Source organism: Mobula hypostoma, chromosome 26 (genome assembly GCF_963921235.1).
Source record: "Mobula hypostoma chromosome 26, sMobHyp1.1, whole genome shotgun sequence".
NCBI lineage: Eukaryota > Metazoa > Chordata > Chondrichthyes > Myliobatiformes > Myliobatidae > Mobula > Mobula hypostoma.
Window position 1 is genome coordinate 39,016,841 of NC_086122.1, and position 25,791 is coordinate 39,042,631.

Below are 25,791 nucleotides of genomic sequence, written 5' to 3' on the forward strand. Positions count from 1 at the left end.
TCCCGTCACCATAGGGAATTTGTACATTCTCCCCGTGAGCATCTGGGTTTCTTCCAGGTGCTTTGGTTTCCTCCCACGTTCCAAAGATGTACGGTTGGGGTGAATTGTGAGCATACAGTGTTGGCACTAGAAGCATAGTACCACTTGCAGACTGCCCTCAGTACATCGTCTGACATGTTGGTCATTGAAGCAAGCAATGCATTTCACTAGGTTTTGATGTGTATGTGACAAATAAAGCTAATCTTTACCACAAAACTTGTACAAGTGTTTTTCAGGCAAGAATCAACATTAAAACAGAACATTGATTCACAACCAATAGGAATCTATTTTTTAATAAAAGAAAGCAGCACTGAATGAGAACAAAATACACCAAAAAAAATTTATAAGAGCAACATTAATTGTCAATTATTTACAACTCATATGAAAATGTACATACAACAACTATACAGACCGCAAAAAAAAAATTTGCATGTCTTTGATGAAAGATTCTAATGAGGGAGGCTGGATTTCAATCTGGTCTTTTATTCTTCCTCCCAGTACAGTTGAATTTCAAAACTGACAAACAATTATGATAAAGCTCTTGAGCAATTTTATACCCTGGATCCCCTCAAAATACAAAAACACCATGGTGTGGTTTCAATGAATAAACTCATAAGCTGTATCAGAGGGGAAAAAAAGATACAAGGAAGACCATTTTAAAATATCCAACACTTTACAAAAAAAAGAAATGTGTTAAGATACTTTGCTAAAAACATTACATACAACAGATGTGCAATCATTCCAGGAGGGGAGGGTATCTTAATCCCTGCCGCATTGTATGCACTGGCTTAATAAAAATACTAAAGTTTAATTGTTAGCAGTTTAGCATGCCCATTAGGCTCCAGTGTGTTGCAGCACCCTTGTTGTCTCATCTTCCCTCTCTCGATCATTGACCGGAGCAGGAGGGTACTGGTATTCCTTTAGTACTTGCTCCATGTGGCTATTCTTCAAGTGCAACTTGGCTCTTCAATGACTCACCATATCCCTGCCCCGCTCCTGGGCTTCCCACTGGGAAATAACATAGTAAGGAGGAGGAATCCTGAGTTGACCTTCCTCCTTTGCCCAAGGGCCCCCAAGGATAATTATGGTGTCTAGACTGTGAGATGCAAGCTGTTAAGTTAGCACACAAGGAGATCAGAAAGAGACCTTTCCAACCTGTACAACATGTCACCATCCATTGCATTAACCAATAACCCATTGGATAACTCTGATTTCTATTAGGAAGGGTCATTACTATATTACTGACCCCATCAACCAATAAGTAAGTGCAGCACTGATGTATTACAAATGCTACTTGTCACAATGACTTGAATAATAAATGAAAAAAATCTCTTATTAAAGAATCCTCTTGTATTCTTGCCAACTTTAAATGCACAAAGGTAGACAAGAAACAGCAGAGAAACAATATCATTACGCATGAAAAATGACCATGGTTGAACCTGACAATGTGGTGGCATCATAATGCATCCGAGGGGCTGTTCACTGCTGCCCTGCCTTTTACCTCAGTGCTGCTAATTTTTGTTAAAATTATGGCCTTTCGTAATTCCATTACAGCTCAAATAAATCAAATACTTAGATGGGATTTTATTGATTTTACTGCCAAGCTTTAATTCAAGATATATTTAATTTTAACTATCCCACTGGTCTATCCATAGACAAGATTCTTGGAATTTTACTGATATACATCCAGATTTCAAGGACTGAGAATGTTGAAAATTAAAAATAGAGCAAGTGCCACAAGCTCTGCAAGTAAAAAAAGTCTTAGCAAGTTCACATAGATTCATTTCAACCCATTCACAACCCATTCACCGCATTCCATCGCGAAAAAGGACTAGAATTAACTGAACTGTTCACTTGGATAAAAACACTCATATAAAACATAAAAGATGATTGGTTGCCAGAGGGTAAAGAAGACAAGGAATTGAAAAACAAATTACATTCTTCACTGCCATCTTGTCTATGCAATCACCTGTTAGAGATCAAGACTGAGAAAACTGATTTGTTATAAATTACAAGGCAATTTAAAATGTCAAGATAAAACAAAACTAAAATGAACTATTTGACAGTTTGATTGTGAAGTAAATCAGCATAGTGTTTTGAATGGATTCTGATTTTTTTTTATAAAAAGTCACAATTATACTTTATTCAATATTTAAATATGAAGACAAATGAATACATATTCACTCTAAACAAAAATGGGAGGTGCAATTTTCTTTTCCCACGGAGGCACAATTCAACATTCAACGCAAACCAGTCACTTCCTATGTACAAAGGGTTATGGTTTCCCTGCACCAACCAGGCCTCTTTGCCTCTCCCATGATGCCTTCAGAAGAAAGGCACCCAACACAGTGATATATTCCTTTCGAAACAGACCCGCTTCAGTGAAAATCAGCACTTGATTTTTTTTTTAAAAAAGGTGGGGGGGGGAGCTCTTACACAGAGTGGGTGGTTAGAAAACCCTTATATAAAGTTTTTTTTCTATTCCAGGAGACAGTTTTGCTCCTGGAGACACCAGCAACTAAAGGGCAATAGAACTGATGGAAGTTGTGAGGGCAAGGCAGAAGAAGAGGGCCAGACAGTTAATCGGGGTCCTCGGTGGTTCGTCAGCAGTTGACACTCTGTTTTCCTTGAAACTTGAAAGTGCGTGCAAATGCACACTCATAGGGAGAAGATATTCTTGAGCAGGGGATTGGGGGTGAAGAGATAACAGTCTATACAAAGGCCTACTATTCTTCCATCTCTGCTTTAAAAAAGGAAACACAGTCATTCCCTGGCACATCATCCCAGCAAGTGTTAAACAAGTGCTGAGACTTCAATACAACTGCAGTATTGTATAAATCTGCAGGTGCAGAGACAGATATGATCAAGGGAAAGCTCCATTCTGAGGATTATGATTTGCTGAAAACTGAATTTACATATGTTTATCAAGTATTAATTTTTTCTCATGGCACCGGATTCACTGAATTTGTACTGAGTACATAGAACACAAGTGTCAGTGTAACAGGGCATCAGCTACAGTGCTTGGGCCTCATCCCCATCTATGCACATATACCATCAAGCTTGCTTTCCATTTGTATCTGTGCATATTCTTATGGTCGATGAAACCTGGGGGGGAGAAGAAAAACAAATATTAATCACAGAGTGTCTGACTATCTTGAGGCTATCTTGGTTGATGCAACTGTAACGAAACCCAATTTCCCTCGGGATCAATAAAGTACGTCTATCTATCTATACAATCCCTTATTTTTGTTTCCTTCTCCTAGTCTTATTTGATTTGACTTTCACTTCCAGAAAATATGGGGTAATGTACACCTCAGGAAATGAGAACATTATTAACAGTAACACTGCATTGAGGGACTATTGCAAAATGAGAGGGCCCATCTTTGTGCGGAGATCTTAAAACAAAGGCCCTCCCTTTCCACCAGGTAGCTTTGAAATATTCTACGGTGGTCTGTCTGGTACGGAAGGGTCACTGTAGAGGAATGGAAAAAGCTGCAGAAAGTTGTAAATTCAGTCAGCTCCATCATGGTCACTACACTCCCTTGCATTGAGGGCACCTTCAAAAGGCAATGCCTCAAAAAGGCAGCATCCATCATTAAGGACCCTCATCACCCAGGGCATGCCCTCTTCTCATTGCTACCATCAAGGAGGTGATACAGGAGTCTGTATACACAAACTCAATGTTTTAGGAACAGCTTCTTCCCTTCATCATCAAATTTCTGAATGGACAGTGAACCCACGAATGCTACTTCACTTAAGGCTGTCGTAGCCAGGGGTGGTAATGGGGGCATATACAGAATGTATTCCTTAAGGCTGTCCTAGCCGGGGGTGGTAACGGGGACATATACACAATGTACTCCTTAAGGCTGTCATAGCTGGGGGTGGTAATGGGGACAAGCTCCCACTACCTATTAGATGCTCCCAATGGTGTGCACCCCAAACAGCCTCTGATAATCAATTCCGGCACCTGGTCTTCACATGATGCATAGCTATTAAGCCCAACGGAACAGTTTCCCCTGAGAAGTGAGTGGGCAAAGGTGGGTTACTGGCGCCTTAAAACCAGTTGCTTTGGTCAGATAGGGCTCGTTAGTTGTGGTTGGCAACTCATTTAGGAGAAGGAAAACTCTGATCTCAAATCTCCACTGCCTTGCAGCTATACCCACTCATGAGGAAGCGTTCAGGAGTAAGCCCTGAGGGAAAAATCCAGAGCTGAAGTCCCTAGGGCAGTCCAACATTGAGTTCAATTCTGACTGGCAACTCCTGTGACGCTGCTGGTACAAAACTGATTCGGTCTCTGCCATTCCTTTGGGTTCATCCGATGCGTGCAGAGGGGGGAGCCCGCTACATGGGAAACAGCTCGGTCTCTATATTGTACTGCCCAGGCTTGTGTATCTAGACAGCTAGGACTTAATATCTGCGTTCAACTCAAACTGATGGAGGCCCTCAGAAAAAAAAAAATTGATGGGTTTTTGCTGGGAATGGCAAATGACATGGATTGAAAGTGGTTAAATGAGCAAAAAGGTCACTTTTGACCTGAATGAACAGTGTCAGGATGAGTGTGATCTACTCATATCTTTGCTGGTATTACCCAGAACATCTTTGAAGCAGTCAAGAGTTGCAGCAAAGGTCAATATTTAGGCAGCTGATTCCCTCTTTGCAAACTGAAGCACCCTAGTACCAGCAGAGTGGACACCGAATTAGAAATCATCGCCACCTGAAAGGCATGCAAGGTTTAGAAAGAGTGGGAACACAAAGAAGACTGCAGATTTAGAATGGCACAATACAGGGAGTGCTGGAGGAATTCATCAAGTCGGGCTGCATCCATAGAGGGAACACTTCAGACCGCTGACTGTTCACACCCGACCTGACCTGATCTGATCCTGCAGCATGTTTTTGTGTTGGGACTCTCTAGGTGTTCCTTTAAAGTTAAAAGGCTGAAATTACCTTGTATACACCCTGCTATCTTTGTGCACCTCCATCTCTGTACTTTTGAATTCATTTAACTCCTTGCGTATCGCTGCCTGGAAGGTTGCAACCATGAAATAAAGCTTTAGAAGGAAATCTTTATTTTTATTCCAAATTATTGTATCAAAGAGAATACACAATAATTCTGTCAAAAACATTTTCTGTGCTACACTGGCATTGCAAATGTAATGGCTTGCTAAGATCATCGCAGCTGACTTCTGTACGGAAAGATGCTTGTCAGTAGGATCATTTTGCTTCTTTTGGGGAGCACACATAGGCCAGCATAAAGAAACAAAGGGACAATTTCCTGACTCAAGCCAATTCACTACAAACATAAAGAATAACTTTACTTGAATAAAAGTTTTAACGGTATTTGGTAAGACAAATGTTTTCACTTACTGGGAAAAAAAATTTAATGCCAACAAATATAAAACAGTCACTAATAATTCAAACAAAGATTTAGAAAACATTTTATAAGACCATAAGACATGGCAGCAGAATGAGGCCATTTGGCCCATCAAGTCTGCTCCACCATTCCATCATGGCTGATCCTTTTCTCCCCTCCTCAGTCCCAGTCCCCAAGCCAGTGAGCAATTAAAATATAAAATTCACACCAATTCTAAATGCAATAATTAGCATTAGTCCAAGCTCCTAGTGAAATATAGACAATATCACAGCTAACGATACCATTTTCACTACCTTATCTGCTGGTGTCAGTTTTGTCCACGGTTTATCAGCACGTCGATCATAGTCATGGGCATCCGTTACTTCAACGTATTCATGGAATCGCAGGATTTTTCTTGCCTGGAGTTCTGCCACGGTGGGTCTTTCACTGAGCTGTTTATCAGAGATTACAGTGAATATACTGTATCTGCCATGAAGACTTGTGGTAGGAATCAAAAGAACTTTCCTAACATACACTATTTGCCAATATGTCACAGTCCAGAATTCTTAAACTGGGAAGAACAAATAAACTATTTTAGAAATGCAGACAGGAGTATGCAAGCTCAATTTCAATGCTTAAGAGAAGTTTCGATAGGTATATTGATGGTAGGAGTATGGAGGCCTATTGTCCTGGTGTAAGTTGTCTAAATGGTTTGGCACAGACTAGATGGGATGAAGGGCCTATTTCTGTGCTATACTTTTCTATGACTATGAATGGGAAGAGTCACTCACCTCTGTGCACCCCCTTTTTTTGTTGGAGATCAAAGAGCAGTAAAAGAGAATGTAAATAAGACTAGGCCAATTGGCCATTTGAGCCTGCTCCAGTATGTAGTGATAGTGGCTAATCTACCTCAGCAGCACATTCTTATCCTATATCTATATCCCTTATTCCTCTAACGTACAGAAACCAATCATTTCTGCATTGAATGTGATCAATGATTGAATCACTAGTCCTCTGACAAAGATTTATTTCTCCTCCTTTCGGTTTTAAATAGCATATCCCTAAATTTGGTCCTCTGATCCTTAGTTTGACATTCAACTATGGAAAACATTATCCCTGCATTTACCCTGAGAATACTGTACATTTCAATCTGTCAATTTCTAAACTCTAAAAACTGTGTGTCCAGTTTACTGAATTTTTCCTCATAAACCTACCATACTAGGACCACCAAGTTCAAGAACAGTTACTATCCGTCAACTATTAGGCTCTTGAACAAAAGGGGATAATTACACTGATTTAAAGTGCCTTCTGTCTTGTTATTTCATGTTCATTATTTATTGCTATTTATTTATATTTGCATAGTTTGTTGTCCATTGACCCTGTTTAGTTACCGTCCCATAGATTTGCTGAGTGTGCCTGCAGGAAAAAAATCTCAGGATTGTGTGTGGTGATGTTACTTACTCTAACAATAAACTTTACTTTCAATTTTGAGGAACCTGTTAGATGAATCTTTGTTGTACTCCCTCTAACAAGTATACATCTTCTCAGGTAAGGACAGCACAGCATCTACCTTTAACTACCTGTTATACCAGGTTGTCAGCTTTTGTCTACAAGGACACCAGCTCCCTTTGAACATCATCATCTCCTAATCTCTCACTATTTAAGATGAATAGCACATTTACCATTTTTCTATCACATTTTCCTTTCTTGTAATCTTCAGGCATGCTTCCACCCACGTGTTCACTTTGTCTACTTTCCTGAAGCCTCGTCACTACTCACATTCACACTTAAGGTTCCTGCCATCAGCAAACCTTATCATACTTGACATTTGTTTATATGGATTGAGTGTAATTGGATTTAAGTATCAATCCTTATGTTACCCAACTATTCAAAACCTACAAGCTCCAGAGGGATATGTTTATTCCTATCCTTTGCTTTCTTAACCAGCTCGTAACCCATTCTACTTAGTACAGTACCCCAATTTCCACATGCTCTTTGTTCAGTCACCTTCTTTATGAGACCTTATTGAAAGCCTTCTGAAAATTCAAAAGCACACCTATTGCTTCATTTTTATCAACTGTAATAGATTCATCAAACATGAATTACCTTTCGTAAATTTGCTGAGTCATATTTTTATTTTCTTAGCATTTTAATATCACACATTCTTTCTTATAGATGCCAACATTTTTTTCAACCACTAACAGCAGGCGAACAAGTTGGTAGCTCACTTAATCTCTCCCTTTTTTCTTTGTATAGTGGGGTCACATTTCCTACCCTCTGATCTGGAAGAACCAGTCTAGATCTATACAATTTTGGAACATGATAATCCCGATCACCCTTTCCCTGCAGCTTCGTTCAAAACTCTGGGAAAATTCGACTGTTCCCATTCCTAGTCTCAACATCTGTTATGCAAGCATACCTTACAAGGAAGTTTCTCGTTTTGCTGTACACCTAATTTTGGTTGAGGTAAAAGGCCACAAACTCACTCCATTTGATTTGTTATTAATGCAGACCTGCGTCCAACAAACTATAAATTGCCCATTTGATAGTCGGGTACCTTTCTAGTGAGCCGTCTCTTGATTTCCCGTTTCTCTGCCCGTTCCTGTTCTTCATCTTTTTCTGTAAATGTTAAAGAAAAACAATTATTTCATCTGTTCCATTACTCAAGCTGAGATTAGAAAAGTCAATATCATATGCAGTACATTGAGTGACACAATAGACATTATAGTCATGGGCATTTTTATACACAGATTACCCTGAGGGTTAGCTTTATGAATCCAGAGGGTTTTACCAGCTTTAATCAATACTGTCATTTTCGCTCAGTTGCTCCTCCCTCCCCTGCATCATTTTGATTGTTTCCAAGAATCATCCTTGCATCGTCAGTCATATTTTGTTCCCAAACTGAGGAGAATGGATGTGGAGAAGATATTTCCCATGGTGGGGGAGTGTAGGACCACAAGGCACAGCTCGGAATAGAAGACATCCACTTAGAACAATTGGGAAAATGCAGGAGAATGGGGTTGAAAGCAAAAATAAATCAGCCATGAATGAACAGAGTAGACTCCATGGGGCAAAATGGCCTGATTCTGATCCTATGCCTTATGGACATGGTGGTCCTGAGTTTGGGAAGCATCTCTAAGGCTATTCCCAAGGATACGTTTCAGAAATTTCAAAAATCTTAAACTATCCAAATTTCTCCACAAGCACTAGCTTGCTTTATAAAGTTAAGTAACTAGTAAGAATTAAAACCATAACAGCTTACTTTTATTACAGTTTGAATGAAATTTACATTTGGAGATAGAAGAATATAAAATATACTAACTTTTAAGAATATTCCTTTGCTCCAGTTCTTCTGCAGTTGGCCTTTGACTCAGACGCCTGATGGAATGGAGGACAAATTATTACTGGGTCAGGTTGTCTAAATTTAGTTCAGTATTAAAAAATAATGGCAGTGCTGATAATACAATAATGCTGCCAGTGGATTCAGAATTCACACAAAAAAAGATCTTGAATCTGTAGTATAGTTTTGTCTACCTCAGGATATTCTAGACACTCATCAGCCAATGGAGTATGTTCAGCTACTGTTTTCCTGGAAGGATAAAATAGCCACGGATTCCCTAAAGGTTAATTTGCAAATTGAGTCGGTGGTGAGGAAGGTAAATGTGACAATAGCATTCATCTTGAGAGGACTAGAATGGAAAAGCAAGGACGTAATACTGAAGCTTTATAAGGCAATGGCCAGACCACACTTGGAGTACTCTGAGCAGTTTTGCACCCCTTCTCTAAGCAAGAATATGCTGGCTTTGGAGAGGGTCCAGAAGAGGTTCACAAGGACAATTCTGGGAATGAAAATGTTAATGTCTGAGGAGTGTTGATTTCTCTGGGCCTGTATTCGATGGAGTTCAGATGGGGGGTGGGGGGAGTGGAGAATCTCCTTAAAACCTGTCTAACACAGAAAGGTCTAGACAGAGTGGATAGTGGAAGAGTCCAGGACCAGAGGACACAGCCTCAGAATAGAAAGATAGCCCTTTAAAACAAAGATAATATATTTCTTTGGTCAGAGAGTGGTCCTTGCTACAGATGGCTGTGTAGGCCAAGTTATTGGGTATATTTAAAGTGGAGGTTGACAGGTTCTTGATTAGTCAGGGTGTCAAAGGTTACAGGGAGATGGCAGGAGAATCAGGTTAAGAGGAAGAAAAAAATCAGCCGTGACGGAATGATGGAGCAGACTCAATGGGTCAGATGACCTAATTCTGCTCCTCTGTCTCACGGTCTTATAGATGTACAGCACGCTCCTCCAAAGAGCATGAAGATAATAACTGATAACCTACTTATTTTTAGCACGGCTAGTCAACAGGTAAATAATGTTTACAACACAGGATAAGAAAATACAAAACTGGATATTCTGTTTGATTGTACATGGATCTTTTACATTTATCTGAGAGAACTGACAGGCTTTTACATTCAAATGATGGTATTTCCAGTAATGCAGTATTCCCTCAGTACTGCTCACAAAATCTTGGCCTGGGTAGTGAATGTTTCAGAACACTGAAATGGGACTTGAGCCAAATTTTAGCTCAAAGGTAGAAGAACTAGCCACTGAACGACAATGATAGCACAATACACTCTGTAGCCTAACATCCATTCAATCAGCATGCATGCATCATGTCAGAGCACAGAAAGAATTCAAAGAGGAGAAGCAGTGTTCCCTATCAGACATTCAGATGATACCCTACCTGATGAGAGCTGTTCCAATCTGCTGTCGAATCTCAAGCCTCTCCTGATCAGATTGGCGAGGTAGTATATTCTTCTCTATAAGTTCCTGCTTCGTAGGTCTGTTGCTCAGTTTAAGAGCCAAAGTATCTTTTCGCTTTACCTTATTGGCCAATGAATCTACGCACAATTTTGACAAGAGAATGTTTAGGAAGACAAGGTATCTATACTATTACTCAAAAAAAATACTGTAACTACATTCTTACATATGATCCTTTGTGGAAACAATTCACTTTACCAAAATATTTAAGTAAAAATCTAGACCACAATTTCAGGCAAGGCACATTAAATCTGTGAAAGGTCACATTTCATTCACGAAGCTGGAGTTAGACGCAGGATTCTATACTAATATGATGCTTCCTACTTTTCAATGCTTTTTCGGGTTGATCAAAAAGGTGGATTTTACACAATTGTTTTGCAGGTACATAATTTAAGTTAGTGAATTAAATACATACTGGGATAATCATCTTCCTCATCCTCATCATTGTCATCCCTGTACAGTATTGGGCCATCATCATCGGAATCACTCGTGTCTTCATCCTGTCTCACAAGCTCTGGTATGATAACGACTGTTGAAACTAATGCTGTATCATTCTGTTCCTCGAACCTCTCTTCTGTCTGTTCCTCCTCCTCCTCCTCTTCCTCCTCTTCATCTTCTGTATTCTCATCATCAGAGGGACTGGTGATCAGGTTGTAATATAGAAGGTTAAAGAAAGGTATGATGAGTGCGTTCCATGGGAAACAACAGACTAATAGAACAACAGAACAATTGAACAACAGAGACTGATTAGATTAAGTTTAACATGAAAACAATAACTTCCAAGTATTGCATTGAAGCAAGCCAACCGCACAATCCGTTCCAGAGCCAGAGCATGGTGAATCTATGGAACCTCCTCACTGAAAACTATCAAATGTTGAAAGGCCTAGATGTAGTGGATGTGGAAAGGATAATTCCTATAGTAGGGTAGCCTGAGACCAGAGGGCACAGACTCAGAATGGATGGACGTCCCTTTAGGATAGAGATGAGGAGGAATTTCATTAACCAGAGGGTGGTCAATCTGTGGAATTCATTTCCACTGACAGCTGTTGAGGCCAAGTCATTGGGTATATTTAAAGCCGAGGCTTGATTAGTTAGTGTGTCAAAGGTTATAGGGAGAAGGCAGGAGACTGGGGCTGAAAGGGAAAATAAATCAGCCATGGTGGAATGGCACAGCAAGCTTGATGGGCTGAATGGACTAATTCTGCTCCTATGGCTTATGGTCTATGGTTGAATTCCACCCTATCACCTTCCACATCTCCTCCTCTAATCTCATCATTTTTCCATCTGTCTGTACTCAAAATCCATATTTTGATATTTTCTGGTAACACCAGTCACATGTTCAACATACTAAGTCTATGCCTGGCAATCCCATTCCATCATTAAATTTTCCCTGTAACATATCGTCCAAGCAATTTCTCTCAAATTCTCCTACATCCTATCATACTCCGTGGTATCTTTACTTTCCAATCATTCACAACTATGAGATGAGAGACAAAACCAGAGTACATCTGGACCATACTGGCAGAGCTAGCGTGGAAAGAATTAGAAGCATGCAGTCCTCGTTCAGACAACCAGGCATAAATGAGTAAAACAGGTGTCATGTCTGTCATGGGCTTAGGGGCCCAGTTCTGTGCATTGACTATGGCCTTGAGAAAACCCAAATGGTGACAGGAAGAGCATGCAAACACCAGCCCAAGGTCAGGTTTGAACTCAGACTGCTGATACCATGGCAACAACTGTTTGAGCTGTGCTTCTCTGCTGTTAATACACTTTAATCACTGGTTTTCTATTTGTCAGATGCTATACACTTCGGCTTAGAAAGTGCAAACCAGATGATCAGGGTTAATTGCATTTAGTATCTTCATAAATAAAATTAATTTGTCACATGTATATCAAAACATACAGTGAAATGCATCATTTGTATCAAATCACATCAACAAGGACTGTGCTGGGTGGCCCACAAGTGTCGCCACAGTTCTGGCACCAACATAGGATACCCACAACTCTCGAACCCTAGCTGTACGTCTTTGGAATGTGAGAGGAAACTGAAACACCCAGAGGAAACCCACGCAGTCTTGGGGAGAATGTTCAAACTCCCCACCGACAGCACAGAAATTGAACCCTAATCACCGATCACCGGTGGCACTGTAATTTGATGTGCTAATCACTGCCTTACTGTGCTGTCATTAGTGAGTTATGCAAAGATCCATGAATCCTGGCAACAATATCCTCAAATAATTGAAGAATCATTTGATTACTCTTTCCCTGCTTGTATAAATGCATCAGTCAGGACCCAATTTCCAGAATCTCTTCAGATGGGCAAAAGCTCACAAGATGCCACCTCACTTGGGACCAGTTGACAGTAGTATTCACACAGTTGTGACTGCTTGAGTGATACGTTGGGTTTGGAGAAACTTTATGATGGCAGGGATTGAGATACTTTCAAGGTTGGGGAAGAACATAGGAAACTGTTCTGCTGCATTCAACCAAACCAAAACTTAGAACGTTGAGGCTACAGTCATGAAAAATGTACAGTTCATATATTGGTTGACTTTGACCTTAAGATATCAGAGCAGAAGCAGGCCATTTGGTCCATCAAGACTGTTCCGCTATTCAGTCACAATTGATACTTAATCCCTATTTTCCAGCTTTCTCCCCCTTACTAAATGAGACTATCTGTTGAATAACCTGGCCTTACATCCTTCTGTGTGTAAAAAATTCCACATATTCACCAGTTGTCTTAATAAATTCCTCTTTTCAACTTTAATCTGAGGCTCTGCCTTGGATCCTAGACTTTCCTTCTAATGGAAAGATCCTCTTCACATCCAGTCTTTCTGGGCCTTTCAGTAACTGGTAGGTTTTAATGAGATTCCTCTTTCTCACCTTGAGAAACAGAAAATTAAAATTGCAAACCAGTTACTAAATGAAAATCCACACTTACCATTTTAACTTTTCCAGGGTGACTTGCAACCCTCGATTCTTATTGGCATCTTCAAAGGCTGTCTCAAAAAGCTGTGATTTTGCTGTATTTGAGGCATCAGCTGCTGTGATGACAGGTCGAGGGCTACACAGTGCCTGTTGGATCATTATGTGCAAAGGAACTTGGGACTGGCGATTCGGAAGGAGCTCCGCGTCAGAGTGGCCATCAGGTGAAGGATCTGGTTCTTTCTCATGTTGTACGTTGGCGTGACTGAACGTCAATGTGGGAGGAATGAGTTTGACTACTGGTCTTGGTGGAAGGGACTGTCGAGGAGCGGGTTCTGGAGCGGAAGGTGGCCGCGAAGGCAATGATGGTGATGACACAGGTGCGTGCACTGACGTTGGTACTTTTGTTGGTAACTGTACTCTCTCCTTGCTCTCACTTGAGCTTTGGGTAGTGTTGTTTGGCTCGGTCACGGGTGGGTTGAAGCTTATCCTCTTGTGTGGCACTGGTGGCGAATGCTTACCTGGCAAAGCTAAGCCAGGGGTCATGACTTGACTAAGTTCCGCTGAAACAGAATATTGTAAATTGAGTTGGTGCTCCAAAATTCACCCATTAAAAACAATGCAGCACTATAGAAACACAAGCATTGTCCCAATAAGAACATCATAAGACCTTGTGTGTGAAACAAACAACGAGGCAATAGTTTTACAATGTTTACCTGGACAAAGTTATCTATCCAAAGTCAGGCAACAGTGGACAGGGTATGAAAGTATTAAATATTGCATTAAACAGCAGGAATACTGCAGATGCTGGAAATTCAAGCAACACACATCAAAGATGCTGGTGAACGCAGCAGGCCAGGCAGCATCTGTAGGAAGAGGTGCAGTCGACGTTTCAGGCCAAGACCCTTCGTCAGGACTAACTGAAGGAAGAGTGAGTAAGGGATTTGAAATTTGGAGGGGGAGGGGGAGATCCAAAATGATAGGAGAAGACAGGAGGGGGAGGGATAGAGCCAAGAGCTGGACAGGTGATAGGCAAAAGGGGATACGAGAGGATCATGGGACAGGAGGTCTGGGAAGAAAGACAAGAGGGGGGGACCCAGAGGATTGGCAAGAGGTATATTCAGAGGGACAGAGGGAGAAAAAGGAGAGTGAGTGAAAGAATGTGTGCATAAAAATAAGTAACAGATGGGGTACGAGGGGGAGGTGGGGCCTTAGCGGAAGTTAGAGAAGTCGATGTTCATGCCATCAGGTTGGAGGCTACCCAGACGGAATATAAGGTGTTGTTCCTCCAACCTGAGTGTGGCTTCATCTTTACAGTAGAGGAGGCCGTGGATAGACATGTCAGAATGGGAATGGGATGTGGAATTAAAATGTGTGGCCACTGGGAGATCCTGCTTTCTCTGGCAGACAGAGCGTAGATGTTCAGCAAAGCGGTCTCCCAGTCTGCGTCGGGTCTCGCCAATATATAAAAGGCCACATCGGGAGCACTGGATGCAGTATATCACCCCAGTCGACTCACAGGTGAAGTGTTGCCTCACCTGGAAGGACTGTTTGGGGCCCTGAATGGTGGTAAGGGAGGAAGTGTAAGGGCATGTGTAGCACTTGTTCCGCTTACACGGATAAGTGCCAGGAGGGAGATCAGTGGGGAGGGATGGGGGGGACGAATAGACAAGGGAGTTGCGTAGGGAGCGATCCCTACGGAATGCAGAGAGAGGGGGGGGAGGGAAAAATGTGCTTAGTGGTGGGATCCCGTTGGAGGTGGCGGAAGTTACGGAGAATAATATGTCGGACCGGAGGCTGGTGGGGTGGTAGGTGAGGACCAGGGGAACCCTATTCCTAGTGGGGTGGCGGGAGGATGGAGTGAGAGCAGATGTACGTGAAATGGGGGAGATGCGTTTAAGAGCAGAGTTGATAGTGGAGGAAGGGAAGCCCCTTTCTTTAAAAAAGAAAGACATCTCCCTCGTCCTAGAATGAAATATTGCATTAATTTGTTTAGTGCAAGGTTGGACATTCCTCTTCTCGATTTCCTACACTTAAGATTGTCTTGAAAGAACACAGGATAACCTTCAATAATGCACACCTTCGCAGCCCAAGCTCCTACACTACCATGAGATATGCGCAGACACTAAATTTATGACATCAGAGGAACAATAAATTTCAAAACTGAGTAACACTACTATATAAGAACACAGAGAGAGGTTATTTCATTAATTCAAAGAAGTTACGGTATCTTCATTGTCCATTAAAAGCAAAGACCGAAGGCAACTCATTATTCAATTTGCTCGTCCTTGAACTACACTCAATCAGAATTATATTGTCGCTCAAACATATTATTTTACTTGTGCACAAGAAGAATAGCATGGCCCCTGTCACCCACATTGTTCTGAAGCCAGGAGGACAGAAAACTGTTATTTTTATATAAAATTGGCTTATCAAGTACAGATATTGACCATTTGGTAAGTTGTATATATTTGAATTACTGACTTGCAAGATCCTTCGCTATTCAAAATAGAGGTGTTAAAAGTCAACCGAAAATTCAAGTTAACAACCAATGATTATTTTGAAGTCAGTAAAACAACTGTCCCTTAGTTGTTGGGTGTGTTTCACATTCTCCCATTATTCATCTGTCTCCAGCTCCCCTACTGGGTAAAGGGAAGCCATGTTCTTCTAGGTTGATTACCTAGTGCCATAGTCATTCTCAACTATGTCACCAGTAAGCAAGAGATTGCCCCCAGTGGTTTCACTTCAATGGTCTCCCTTCTATGGGTTTGGCTATACACTGCTGTAGTCATCCTTGCCCAGATGTTACCACAACTTCCACACGAGCAATCATCACTGAAGCTCCCATCATTACAATCCTGCCCTAACTTTTCAAATCCATTAAAAAAATTTATATTAAGTGCTTACTTTTCTAAAACAAATGTTCTCATCACTTGATGTTCAGTTACTTTCACCTAGCACCACCAAGATTGAACAATAAAACTATAGGCTTCTTTTTCCACTCAGCCAACATCTAAAATAACAAACTGACAAGGTGGATAATATGCATCTCAATCACTTATGATTATTTATTTTAATATCTTTTTCCTTATTAATATTAAATTATGAAAGAATGTTGTTCAGAGAATACATCAAACCCTCATGTACCAAGTTCTGCCTTTCGTTGAAAGTAATCTTATGGTAATCCATCCTAACCTTTAAAGAGAAAATATCCACTGCAATCAGATAATATTCAGTCAAGGTTCTCCCTTCATTAAGTTCAAAGCAGAGATTCAATTCCATTTCAAATAGTCAAAATAATGTCACAAACATAAGAAAGTCTGCAGATGCTAGAAATCCAAACAACACACTAAAAATGCTGGAGGAACTCAGCAGATCAGGCAGCATCTATGAAAATGAATAAACAGTTGGCGTTTCAATCCTGAAGAAGGGTCTTGGCCCGAAACGTCAATTGTTTACTCTTCTCCCTTGATGCTACCTGGCCTGTTGAGTTCCTCCGGCATTTTGTGTGAGTCGCAGTCAAAATAATGTGCTGCCTCATCTTCGGTGATCAACAGAGTGCATGATTTGGACAATCTGACCATCACATTAGCTTTCAATAAACACTTGGCAAAGTATCTTCTTACATTCACAAATCAGTAAAGAGGTAAATATTTTTACTTTAAACTGCTGGTGCGTGGCCACGCAGTAACTGAAGTAATCCTGCTCAGTTTTCAGGCAGTGCTCAGAACAATGGTTCATCTGCACAGCTGTAAAAAAATAATGAGAGGGAATGATGGAGGTAAATGACATTTATAATGCCTTACAACACACATAAAATACTGGAAGAACTCAGCAGGCCAGGTAGCATATATGGAGGGGAATAAGCAGTCAACAATTTGGGCCAAGACCTTAATCAGGACTGTTTATTCCCCCCTATACTTGCTAAATGAGCTGCAGAGTTCTTCCAGTATTTTGTGTGTGCATTGCTCTGGATTGTCAGCATCTACAGAAATTCTACCTTCACTTTTTAATATAAAGTGTGCCATGCAGTTGCATTCCCTGACTCACCAAATAAAGGATTACTATTTCGGTTGGGTTTTGGAGGTGGGATGGGAGGTTGCTTAGCAGGGGCCGTGGTAGTCGAGGAAACAGATGCACTTGATACGGTGGTGGTAGTATTTGTAGCAGCAGCCAAAGATTCAGTGATACTGGAGGTAGTTATGGAACATGAAGTCGAGAAGGATGAGATAATAGGGGAGACATCCTTGGCGCTAGTCATACTGACTCCAGAATTTTTCACTTGCCCCTCGCCTGCTTCCAGATTGGGAGCTGACACAGGTCTTTTGGGAGGAAGCAAAGCCTGTTTCTGCTCACGCATGGGCTCCAATTCTGAGTATGGTCGTCGGTCCAGAACCTCTGCTGGGTAACAGGAATGAAAGTAGACATATCAGGCAAGTATATGAGGGATGGCAAGCACGATAAATACAAATATAAACTCAACAGTACTTAGAAAAGAATGGTTTGTCACTAAAATTACAGAGCATGTGCGTATGTACTTTGCTCTCAATCCTTTGAACTATAGCACAAACAAAAACTGACTTATAAAACCACAATGATGTGCCCTTCAGGAGACACGCTCAGTTCTTCAACAGGACCTACCGACCCTGTTTTCGTGTTCCTTATAGTGGGAGAGGAGGATTACATTGATTTACTTATAAACTTAACTACTTTCTTCTGCAAATGATAAATATTTTCCCTCTATCTGTCCATTCACTCCACAGCACAGTACATCACATAGTACTGAAGCACATTTAGAGACCAAAACAGAAAAAGCATAATGCCTTGCACAGGGTCCAGAGGAGGATCATGAGAATGATTCTAGGAATTGAAAGGACCATGTGATGGCTCTGGACCTGTACTCACTGGAGTTTAGAAGAATGGCGGTGGGCGGGGGGGGGGGGGAGACAGAATCTCATTAAAACCTATCGAATATTGCAAGGCCTAGATAGAGTGAACATGGAAAGGGTATTTCTAATAGTGGGGAGGTCAAGGATCAGAGAGTACCTCCTCAGAATAGAGGGTCGCCCATTTAGAACAGTGATGAGGAGGAATTTCTTCAGCTAATGGGAGTGAATATGCAGAATTCATTGCCACAGACAGTGATGGAAGCCAAGTAATTGGGTATATTTAAAGAGGAGGTTTATAGGTTCTTGATTAGTAGGAGAATGGGGTTGAGAAGGATAATAAATCACCCATGATGGAATGGTGGAGCAGACTCAAGCGGCTGAGTGGTCTCATTCTGCCCCTATGTCTATTGTCTTATGGCCCTAATTTTAAAAAGTCTCTACATGGTTTTGATTTCTTACCTTTTGTCTTTAGGGGCTCTTCAGAAGAGCTCACCATTTCCTCCTCACCATTCTGTGAAGTTTTTGAAATGCTTGGTCTCTTTTCAGCTCCGGCCGCTGCTTCTGGCTCCTTTGAGGTGGCCAACTCACCCAAGGGGATGGTGTGACCATTCTTTAGTGTACTGTTCTGGGCAGGTTTGCTGTTAATTTCTCCATCTGCAAAATGGGAAAGAAAGAACTCTATGTTTGACAAAGATATTGAGATAATTTTCTCCCTCTCCCCCCCCACAATGGTAGGAAGGTCAAGAGCCAGTGGAAACATTAACCGGCAGAAATTCCAGAATAGAACTGACAGAATTTTTATCTTTCATTGCAAGTTATAATCTGGAATGTGTCTCTGGAGGATGGAGGAAGCCAATACAATTTAAAATGAACAACTATGTAAAGCAGTATAATTTGCAGTGTTTGTAGAAGGAGGTAGAGAGGGAGGTGGCAGGAATAATAATTTTCTAGGATGGCAGAGAAACAATGCCTTGAATGCTCATCTCCCCGTTCTGCACAGTTCATACCAAATCCCCGTCTTGCACAGTTCACACTGTTTTCTCTCTATAAACTTGAAGCAATGATGCTCTAGTCCAGTCAGAGACATGTCTTAATGCAAACCTGTTCTCTCAACATAACTGTTACTGCTCACAATAGTTGTGTAGCCAAGGACACAATGCTGCCCTGCTACCTCCTCCTTTCATTACATAAGCTTTCTCAATCAGCCTTTATCTTTTAGCTCCATGAAGCATTTTTACCTGCTTGGCAGTCTTCATCGTACCACAACTCATAAATCTCTACCTTTACTCCCCTCACTGTGATCCATTAAATGACAGAGGCTTCCTTCCACCGCAATCACTTCTCTTTAAAATGCCTACAGATAAGTTCTGGCATTTATGATGGATAACCACCATGAACATTTCTTCATCCATAAAGCGTTGAGCACGAATTTCCCTCGATTCAACCAGTGGTGGAATTGGTGTGGAAAGCAAGGTGTGATCACACAGAATCTTTTCAGTAGCCAGGCATTAAGTTGACTCAGAAAATTCAGCCTCTATCCCATCACTTCGAGATACACTAACTGCCAATTTGCAGTGCTAGGAATAATTCTAGTTCCCCTGTTTAAAGAACGACATTATTTTACAAGAGAAAGAATAGCATTATTTGTCACATGCACATCGAAGCATACAGTAAAATGGGTACTTTCCATCAAATCAAACCAGCAAGGATTGTGCTGTGGGCATCTCACAAATGTAGCCATGCTTCTGATGCCAACATAATATGCCCACAACTCACTAGCCCGAACTGGTACATCTTTGGAATGTGGGAGGAAACTGGAGCACCCAGAGGAAACCCACTCCTACAGGTGGCAGCAGGAATCGAACCCCAATTGGTGATTGCTGGTATAATAGAGTGATTGCACTAACTGTTATGCTACAGTACCACCCACAGTTTAAAGAATGATCTGTGGTACATTGGGGTGTCGTAGAAGGGAAAATGTTTTGGGATTCTATTCATTTAAAGAACGATATCACGATGCAAGATTCTTTGTCACCTACACCTTTTGATACTGAAATTAAGTTTTCATTTACGGGGAGGGTCCAGAGGCCATTGTCTCAGAATAGGACCCAGATTAGGAAGAATTTCTACTTTGGTTTGAGTGCCTTTGGAATTCCATACCGCGGAGAGAAGAGCTGGGGATTGTGTCAAAATTCATCAGTAGCTTCAAGGCTAGATAGGTTCCTTACCAGTGAATGTATTGAGGGTTATGGGAAAAGGACAGGAAAATAGATTAGAGGAATTTCAGATTCGCTACAATCTTATTGAATGGGATACTTATGTTCCTTCTACAATTTTCGTATTGGAGGGCATGTAACCAACCGGATACAACAAACCGGTCTTATGGACATAATGCTTTCAAATCTCTCTTACCACACTCTTGCCATTGGTCATCTGTCACATCCATCTTCATTCACAAAACTCTATTTTTCTACTGACAATTGGAAATTGAACAGACCCTGGAAGTGAGAAGGGCAAAACTTGCCAAGCAGGCTCCTCCAGATTTGTATCACAAATATGTTCAAGCTAAGGAGCAAAATCTCAATTTTCAAAGAACAATCCTTTACCACTTCTCTAGTTTCTGAAAGCAATGTCAGAAGAATAACATTTAATTCCTGAAAACTCTAAAACGATTATATTGTGTGACGAACTGTATTCACATCCAAAGTGTGTGACTAAAGTAACAGGCTGGCAACTATTAATATTTACAACAGGGATATCCAGAGTAAGAATAAACTCCATTCATACTTTGAAGGGAATGGACAACATTCATTCCTCTTCAATGCACCTTCTCCATTTTCGTAAGTTGTTGGAACACCGACTGATGCACCTTTCCCCTCATTCACCTGCATCAAATTGTCTTCAGCTGGTCAATACAAGAGTATGAGTACACCAGCTGCTCAATCCGATCAATCACAAATACATTTCTACCTCAATTTCACTAAACATAAGAACATAAATAGGAGCAGGAGTAGGCTATCTAGCCCATCGAGCCTGCCCCACCATTCAATAAGATCATGGCTGATCTGTCTATAAATTCAGCTCCACCTACTTGCCTTTTCCCCATAACCCTTAATTCCCTTACTATGTAAAAACCTATCTAACTGTTTCTTAAATATATTTAGTGAGGAAGCCTCAACTGCTTCCCTGGGCAGAGAATTCCACAGATTCACCACCCTCTGGAAAAAAACAATTTTTCCTCATCTCCGTCCTCCGATCTTGTCCCCTGAATCTTGAGCCAATGTCACCATGTCTCACCATCACTTCACTTCTGAATGTCAACAATCTTTTTCCTCACTGTATTCAACAAATTAAGAATCCACCATCTTGAGCTGGAGAATTTTTAACATTCATCACCCTAAGTAAAGAGATTACCTCATCCTGCCCCTATATGGCTGATATCCTAGCATGAGAGGATGATCGTGAATCCCAAACTCTCCTGCTACCTGTCAATTAAATGTCTTTTCTTTTAAATTCTAGTTCAACCTCCCTCACTAATTAAAGCAAGTACTGAACCCATTCCAAGAGTGATTCAAAAAATATCTTGAAATAACAGAATCACATTTTTGCAATGAAGAATGGCATGTAACCCAACTTGGCTATAATGTATTGACAGACGTAACTACTTCACTACTAAGTACTAGTCCTTTCTTGATACACTAACGAACACGAAGAGGAAAACATTTCAGAAATCCCTTCAGCATTGCTGAATCACAACCAATTCTGCATTATGAGTGGGGACCTTCATCATACAGAACTGCATTGGTCCACCAGCTACACCACCTTCTCAAGGGGCATTCAGGGATTGAAGATAAATACCCATCTTGCAAATGACACCAAGTCATTCTGAGAACTGGCATATATTTAAAAAGTGCTTTAAAACCAATATTAAAGTATTTACTACAACATCACAGACACAAGTTTACTGATTAACAAACAACTTGACAGATGGGGCTGCATCTCATCCGAACCAGTTACACAGGCAAATGGGACTAGAACTAAATTCTAATTTTCCACTGCAAGCTGCAACCATGATGCGAAAATTTTTAAAAAATTAATTGTTGGCTTTGAAATCCCAATTGCACAAGTTGCAACACAGAATACAGCTGTTTCCTTCAACGCATCAGTGAGGATTCAGAAAGAGGTATCCAATTAATCACATTCACCTGCTCTTTTCAAGCAACTCAATTCCCTTTTGAAATACTTGTCCAATTTCCCTTAGAAAATTACCAAGCACTTGTTTTCACCATCTTTTCAGGCAGCACATTCCACATCATAACAAAGTAAACTTATTACCAAAGTACACATATGTCACCATCTTCAATCCTGAGATTCATTTTCTTGTGGGCATATACAGTAAATCCAAGAAGCATTAAAGAATCAATGAAAGACCGCACTCAACAGATGAACAACCAATGTGCAAAAGACAGCAAACTGCGCAAATACAGAAAGAAAAAAAATATAAATAAGCAATAAATATCGAAAACATGAGATGAAGATTCCTTCAAAGTGAGTCCATAGGATGTGGGAAAATTTCAGTGATGGGGTGAACGAAATTGAGCAAATATCCACTCTGATTCAAGAGCCTCATGATGTGAATCCTAAGGCTCCTGTGCACCTTCCTGATGGCAGCAGCATGAAGACAGCATGACCTGGAGAGCGGATGTCCCCGATGATGGATGCTGCACTGCTGCGACAGCATTTCGTGTAGATATAGAAGGGCTTTATCCGTGATGGAGTGCGCTGTATCCACTACTATTTGTTAGGTTTTCTGTTCAAGGGTATTGGTGTTTCAATACCAGGCCATGATGCAAACAGTCAATAAACTCTTCATCAATGATATATTCAAGTTTATCAAAGTTTTAGGCTAATGGAGATTGTGGAGAAGTTGCTACCAATCTGAACTGACTCAAGGTGCGCAAGTGATGAAACACTGGATGCAGTGTAAAAATAACTGCCCCCTTTAGTACTTTACAAATGTTTACAGTCTACTGGAAACAATTTCTAGCCTATTTATGCTATAATGTTCCACTTGAAGATTGCCACAAACTATATACAAATAAACTGATAAAATAGATCATGTAAAAGCTTATTTTGCATAAAACAAATTTTCAGGGCAAGCTTGCCAAGTTTGCAAAATATTTACTTACTTTAAAATCCTAGCTACTGACCCAATTTTATTTTAAAAGATTAATGTCTCTGTTGTGAATACATTAGCTAGATATGACAGATCCTGTCCCTTCTAAAATTGTACATTTTGAAAATGCAAGGGGTTAGGTTGGTATGTTGATACACTTTGCTTATTAAGAAAATACTCAGAATGACAGCAGTCGCAAAAATCCCATTAAGTGCAGAAAATTACACGTCAAAACCATTGAAAATGCTTTGTGAGCACCAAGATCCTCTTCCGAATATTTTTACTGGTAACTTCCCTTTGTGCTAAAATCATATATAAATCTATACTTTAGATTAATACAAGCCTCTAAACACAAATTCTTCAGAAGCTTAATATACAGAATCTATCCATTTGCCACTGTCAAAATCCTAGAACTCCCACCCTAACAGCATTGTGGGCGTATTTACACTGGTTTAAAAAGGTAGGTCACTTCTTGGGTAACTTGGGTAATTACTCATCCTGTGAATCTGCACCATAGAAACCAGAGAAAAACTACAGCACAGAAACAGGCTTTTTGGCCCTTCTTGGCTATGCACCCCTTAAATGAATTAAAACAATCGACAAATTGATAAGGGTAACACACACAAAATGAAGTGACTATTATTGTGACCTAGATGAAGATCAGACCAATCTTATGAGTAATTTATGCAAAAAAAACCAGCTAATTGCAAAGGGTTCACAAACTTTTCTTGCAACTGTAAAATTAGATAGTATCTATCTAGTAACTATAGTAATCTATAGTTTTTATTTTTATGTATTACAATGTATTTCTGCAGCAAAATAACAAAATTCATGATGCAAGTGATATTAAACCTGATTCTGATTTCTTTTGTTCTAATAGTCAAACTTCCATAACCAGACAACATGGTTAAAAATGAAAGCTCCCACTTGGATCTACAGATGGACGTCACCTCAGTCTTGAGCCTCATCTTCACAGGCTGACACTGAATCATCAGTAAGAAACACATCTAGCTGGTATTCTTTAAAGAAGACTCCTAAATAAATACATTCCTTATTTCTTTCAGCATCATGTACTGACATGGCTCTGTGTTAAATACACACTTCACCTCTTCCTTTTGATAGTCAGTTCCACATTCTAGCTACGCTCTGGGAAAAGGTTTTTCCTCAGATTTTTTTGGTGGACTTATTGACTTTGGATTCACACAACGATTATATTCACCCTATCAAGAACCATCATAATTTTCAAGAATTCCGTGAAGTAACTTCTAGTTAAGATGGTGCTTTTGAACATGTGCGACAGCTTCTGGTAGTCAAAAAGATGAGAAATCCAACTAAAAATACCTTTCCTGTGGTAAATTGTGATAAATTATTGCCGCAGACAGCAAAGGGGCAATCAATGGTGAGGCGATTTCATTGGATGAGCCGAGTTTGTGGAGTGTTGCAGAAGGAGTTCCGATGCTCGTTCAACTGGCCCGGGTGCAAGGCTGTATCACTCTGGACACAGAAAGAAGTGGGGCCCAGGGCAGAGAAGATCTAATGCTTGTTCAACTGGCCGGGTGTGAGGATGGAACGTTTAGGTGCTGAGATGATCTAAAGAGCTTGAAAGTGGGTTCAGGCTGGGTGATGGAATCTGGGCCCAGAGCGAGTCACTGGGCGATGTGGTCTAGGCCTGGAGGCTTTTGCTGCAGCTGCATCAGTCCTAGTGCGAGGTACGATTCACTGTTTAGACAATTTAAATGCTGGTCCATACTGGGAGCAAGAGCTGATTTAGTTCACTCTCTGTGATCTTCACTTCTCTCTCCAGGGCACCGCAGCCTTTTGCTGTTCCATCATTGGGTCAATCCAAACGCTGGCCCAGACAGACTAAAATGATGGGGTGTCAGATGGGATGAGAGCTGATTTCACTCATTCTCCGCGATGGTCACTCCTCTCTCCATGGCGCTACGGCTATAAAGTTTGTCCTGGCTGCTGTGCTCCATGCCCGCTAATATGATGAGCTAATAAGTGAGGCTTTGCGCCTACTCCAGGCTGCTCCAGTGTCCGAGCTTGAGGACTCAATTTTGGTTTGGAATGATGTTGTTTCTCACTTCAATTGTTTGCACGATTTTAATTTATTTTCTTTCTCTTGCGCATCGAGTGTTGGTCTTTTCTTTTTCTTTAATTGGGTTCTTCATGTTTCTTGCTTTGTGGCTACCTGTGAGCAAGCAAATCTCAAGGTTGTATAATTAATACATTCTTTGAAAATGCATGAATCTTGAAAGCATTTGGCATGCTCATCGCATGTTTTCGTTTTAATATAAAGCTGTTGGCCTTTATGGAAATAATGTGCAACCTGAAAGTGTCAAAATTCAATGTTGGAATAATGGGCTCAGAAATTTCCAGAACAGAAGCTGCCATGAAGCCATTTTTGTCTGTGCTGTTTCTTTCAAACAACGTTCACCCTTCAGCATGGCACGTCTCAGCCGAAAATGTCGACTGTACTCTTTTCTATAGATGCTGCCTGGCCTGCTGAGTTCCTTCAGCATTTTGTGTGTGTCATTTACACAGAGAACACCCTGCTGTCACCCAGCCAACGTACTGTATATACTCTGTGTAAATA

The 25,791-nt window shown here is 40.7% G+C and overlaps 1 protein-coding gene across 11 annotated transcripts in view; it reads right to left on the reverse strand.

Moving 5' to 3' along the window:
- Positions 1–316: 316 nt before the first annotated feature.
- Positions 317–25,791, reverse strand: part of phactr4b (phosphatase and actin regulator 4b) — a 192,561-nt gene continuing 167,086 nt past the window's right edge. For 10 of the 11 annotated variants that reach the window (XM_063033795.1, XM_063033790.1, XM_063033794.1 and 7 more), the window contains 10 exons: positions 18,476–18,670; positions 17,178–17,528; positions 13,144–13,690; positions 10,618–10,841; positions 10,126–10,282; positions 8,712–8,767; positions 7,947–8,008; positions 5,704–5,841; positions 4,984–5,060; positions 317–3,144 (listed from right to left, as the gene is read on the reverse strand). In XM_063033795.1, the coding sequence (XP_062889865.1) occupies positions 3,129–3,144; positions 4,984–5,060; positions 5,704–5,841; positions 7,947–8,008; positions 8,712–8,767; positions 10,126–10,282; positions 10,618–10,841; positions 13,144–13,690; positions 17,178–17,528; positions 18,476–18,670 (1,823 nt within the window). In that variant the 3' untranslated portion in view covers positions 317–3,128. The remainder of the gene's footprint in view (positions 3,145–4,983; positions 5,061–5,703; positions 5,842–7,946; positions 8,009–8,711; positions 8,768–10,125; positions 10,283–10,617; positions 10,842–13,143; positions 13,691–17,177; positions 17,529–18,475; positions 18,671–25,791) is intronic. The other variant, XM_063033787.1, reaches the window with a different exon arrangement.